Raw genomic sequence first — 4910 nt, 5'->3', positions numbered from 1 at the left:
CGGTTATATGGTTTTGACATTTGGTTAAGGACCACACAAATATTGAGGAAGGAAACCCGCTGTCGCCACTTCATGAGCTACTCTTTTCGATTAGCAGCAAGGGATCTTTTATATGCACCATCCCATAGACAGGATATCACATACCACGGCCTTTGATGTACCAGTCGTGATGCACTGGCTGGAGCGAGAAATAGTGCAATGGGTCAACTGACGGGGATCGATCTCAACCCGACCAAGCATCAAGTGAGCGCTGAACATAAATAGATACACATTTTTAAAAATCAGTAACTGAAAATCAAGGAAAGTGAAATAGTTTTTCAGGAGGAAAGAGTGCTAGAAATACATGATAAAAAGGTGCTCGAATTTAAGGATTTGCTCCAGCCTTATATATTAAGCATCTCACAGACACTGTGGAGCACTGGTTGGAATGACAACCCAATGGGCTCATCGGTGGGGATCAGTCCAGATCGATAAAGCATCAAGCGAGAGCGCGTTACCACTAGGCTACGCCACTAACCGCACCCCACCAGAAAGCTGTCTCACATATAATATTCTGTCTGTGGGATGGTACATATAATAGATCCCTTTGCTACTAATGAAAAAATGTAGCGGGTTTCCTCTTTAAGACTATATGTCACAATTACCAAATGTTTGACATCCAATAGCCAATGATAAATAAATCAATGTGCTCTAGTGGTGTCGTTAAAACCCCCACAAGAACCCCCACATATGCCTCCCAAACAACGCTGTGTCAACAATGAACCCAGTCATACCGTATCAGCAAATATTTTCAGTAAATGCACATTCTATTATAAACACTATCAACAATTTATAACACATATATTAATCAAAGAAACAGAGAAAACAGTTCACTATTTCACAATATTCGTTATAATCACCTACATTTGTAACAAGACATAATTAATTACTACACATTTTATTCCAATCAATATCATTCATACAACATTACAGTTTAAAACAAATGAGTCATGAAACTTTCGGTCTTCATTTGAATATGACTGACATAGACTGAGCTGAATTGACCTGTATTAGTTAAAAACGCCTCGTTTACATGTCAATATTTTTACGAACCATACCGTACCTTCTTGCCGCACTTTCACCTTTCTTCCATTCCATGTATGTAGTGGTAGCAAGCAATCCTTTGGAAGATTTAAAGGACTATCCTGAGTTTGTTGCCATGGTGAAGATGTTGCCGACTATCAGAGACGTTTTAATGATTATCAAATACATTTAGTTTTTCTGTATAAACTATCAGTGTCTGTATATTAAATGTGTTTCTGATCGTTCGAGTGTTTGTACTAGATCAAACTTCACACTTTATTTCCTAATATATATTTCTATATGTACGAACTTATTTGAAGACCAAATCCAATTTGGGCTAATTAGAAATATCAGGACGACAAGAAACGCAATCAATATAAAGACACTGATATTATAAAGAAGAAACTATACTTAGTATGTAATGTTAGTCGTTATACGATTTGTATTAGTCAGAAACATCTTACAATGGCAGCAAACTCAGGACAGTCCATTTGAGTAGGAGGGGCGGGACGTAGCCCAATGGAAAAGCGTTCGCTTCATGCGCGGTCAGTCTAGGTTCGATCCCCGTCGGTGGACCCATTGGGTATTTTTCGTTCCAGCTACTGCTCCACAACCGGTCTAACAAAGGCCGTGGTGTGTACTTTGCTGATACCTTGCTGCTAATAAAACAAAGAGTAGCCCATGAACTGGCGACAGCGGGTTTCTTCTCTCAATATATGTGTGGTCCTTAACCATATGTCTAATGCCATGTAACCGTAAATAAAATGTGTTGAATGCGTCATTAAATAAAACATTTCCTTCCTTTGAGTACGGTAAAAGCGCTCGCCTGATGTGTTTGAATTGAATGATTAAAGTCCCTTGGTGGAACCATTGTCAATGTTTTTTTCCCGTCCCAACCAGTATCCCACGATTGGTGTCTTTAAACTGAAACAAGCACCCAAGCCTAAAACGCTTCATTTACTGTTCATCATTTTTACGAGTCATGACTTCTTGCAGACGATTTCTGAAAACCTGTTTTGCTCTTTCACCTTCCTTCCATTCGATGTATGTAGTGGTAGCAAGCAATGCCTTGAGAGATTTGAACATATATTTTCTGTCAACCATTTCGCGGATAACAACAATGACGTCCTTGTGAATTTCAAATTGTTGGTTAAGAGCCATTTTCACTTCGCACTGGCACCAGTTACTCCTGGCGAAGTTGTTGGACACAATCATTATGATCTTCTCGCTTTGATCCATGCAGTCCATGATATTATCGATAATCATTTTGCCTCCTTGAAAATCCCTTTCGTGAATACACAGTTTGAGGTTTAGGTCATTCTCCAAAAAGTTAGCCACTTCTTCCATTAGCCAGTCTGAATCCTCAGAATCAAAGGACACAAAGACATCAAACTTGATTTCAACTTCACGCCCAGGCAGCTGCCGATACCGACGTCGTCTCATTGTATACATGAAGTATCGAATATTCCAACGGTTGTAGTATACCACCAGGGCAGCGACAACCACCACAACAACGAATGTTCCTGATGATACATATGCAACGACGTAAGGATTCTTAACTTTGCAAGATTCGGCAGTGGGGTTATAATGTTCTAGTCTCTGGTGGTATGGGTTCTTACAATAATAACGGTTTGGATAGTTGACGAACCGTATAGTTTTGTTCGTTATTGCTTGCTTCATCCATGTGCGAAACCACAGCAAGGCACATGTGCAGAGGAAGTCGTTGTTACCGAGGTTAATTTTCTTAATGTGGCTTCTAAACTCGATCGGAAATGACCTTTCGTTAATAATACTTATACGATTACCATCAAGATTTACGTACTCTAACTGCGTTACGTTACTGAACGTTTCGGGATACCAGGTAGCCAGATAGTTCCCTTGCAAATCCAAAATCCTTAATAACGGTAGATGGCTCAGTGTCCTTCGTGGTAATTTGGATATCTCTGTTCTCTGTAAATTCAGGTGTTTTACGGACTTTAGTTGTAGCAGCATGGATCTAAAACTACTTAGTGTAAGCATTATCCGAGTGTCCTGGAGATTCAGCTCACCTAGGTTTGTGGCCCAGATGAACGGGAAGTGTCCGGGAAACATTTCGAATGTTAACCGGCTGTTGCCAGACAGGTCCAGTTTGTAAAGCGACGTAGAATTGAAGGCCAATTCTTCCATCATCCGTAGTTGGGGTAGATGAGTTAACTGCAAGGTGAAGAGCCGGGGAAGTTCGCTAAATGTATTATTTTCTAGAACGCGCATCAGATTACCGTTTAGCGAAATCTTTTGTACAGTACTAAGACAATGAAAAGACAATCTGTGTAACTTGTGGACTAGGTTGTTGTCGACGTACAAACCTTGGAGTCTATGGTAACGGGTTGTGCCATTTGGCCAACAAAAATTTGGTATTTCTGTCAACCAATTGTGACCAAGTTGTAACTTCCTCAGGTTATGGTTTTCGTCACGGTAGTCACTGTGGTAAGAGGATATTTGGTTGTAGCTGAGATCTAGAGTTTCCAGCTCCGGCATCAGGACGAAAAAGGAATCGTTAAATGATGTCAGCTTGTTATGACTCAAAATAATCTTTTTGATATTAGCTGTCTTGTTGTTCTCCAGTAAATCATCTGGAATGACGTCCATGTTCATGCCACTAAGCATGAGATTTTTCAGTTTGTAACCAACGGACATGAAGGCCGCTTTTAACAGCGTCATCGGTATTTTGTTTCCGCTCAGATCTAAAGAACTTAATTCTGGGAAGTCTGTAAACACATCTTGTGTTAGCACCACGATGCTGTCATTGATCAAAGCCAAAGAAACGAGCGAATGGTTTGACAATGGAGCCAGCATCGTCCTGTTCAATACAGGTATGTTGCCATTGGAGAACGTGTAATGTCTTATGTACGTCGGTGGAACTGGTATTGTTTTTATTCCCGGTTTGTATTTGCCACAATAGGCTATCCTGGTTTTTCGGTGACACTTGCACGACCATGCACATCTGGTCGAGGCTGCCACGTCTACGAGTGCGTACACAACAGCAATAATGGAAACGAAGATGAACAGAAAATGCATCTTGCAAATTTGCTCTTGGTGATTTCCTGCAAAACCAAATTTCAATAAAGTTACCTTGATGTTAAAGCTTAGATATTTGTGCGGTTTCAAATACGAAAAAAAAAATTCACACCTAACTAATAAGGCTCCCGTCCCTATACAGGTTAACAACCCTCTCCCACCCACCCCAAAAGCTTTTCCTGTCTTGGACGGAGGAGCCGGTGAAAGTTGACACCTGCGCCCATGACTGGCGTGTGCTACAATAGCTTGTTCTGAATGTGCACGTTAAAACCTACGACCTGACCTGACCTGACCTGTATATAAAGGTGCTATCATTGTAAGTAGTCATTCATCATTCCGGCATATTATGGGTCCTCAAGTGGATTCTTTCTACTAATAATAAATACAAAAAGTCACAAATATTTCTTATACTATCAGATTCACTTAGCTCTCTTCAAGCCTTGGACAGGCTCAAGTTCAGCAGCTCATATCTAATCAAACATATAGTTAATTTATTTATTTATATAAGTAATAAAGGTCATTTAATAACCCTCGAATGGGTTTCTGCGCATGTCGGCATTCTGGCAATGAGGCTGCAGACTATAATGCTAGAAAAACCTCTTTTACATTAATATTAACTATAATGAAATTATGGCCATAGCACATAATAAATTAATTACCTTTTGGTAACAAGAGTGGGACCGTAAAACAAGACTATGGCACTATTTGATTAAACCTAAACGTTAATTCAGTTAATCCCACCTATTTGGATACTAAAACAGACAAAATTATGACTAGACTCCGACTAGAAA

General features: G+C 39.9%; 1 protein-coding gene across 1 annotated transcript; it reads right to left on the bottom strand.

Moving 5' to 3' along the window:
- Positions 1-1771: 1771 nt before the first annotated feature.
- LOC121392774 (toll-like receptor 13) lies at positions 1772-4139 on the bottom strand. The gene has a single exon (XM_041523857.1). The coding sequence runs from the start codon at positions 4117-4119 to the stop codon at positions 2020-2022; it is 2100 nt and encodes a 699-aa protein (XP_041379791.1). The 5' UTR covers positions 4120-4139; the 3' UTR covers positions 1772-2019.
- Positions 4140-4910: the final 771 nt, after the last annotated feature.

Source organism: Gigantopelta aegis, chromosome 3, assembly GCF_016097555.1.
Source record: "Gigantopelta aegis isolate Gae_Host chromosome 3, Gae_host_genome, whole genome shotgun sequence".
Lineage (NCBI taxonomy): Eukaryota > Metazoa > Mollusca > Gastropoda > Neomphalida > Peltospiridae > Gigantopelta > Gigantopelta aegis.
This window is presented reverse-complemented; position numbering and strand designations above follow the sequence as displayed.

What these genes read in the sequence shown, in the direction of transcription:
- LOC121392774 (XM_041523857.1), bottom strand. Translation starts at nt 4,119, where the DNA reads ATGCATTTTCTGTTCATCTTCGTTTCCATTATTGCTGTTGTGTACGCA.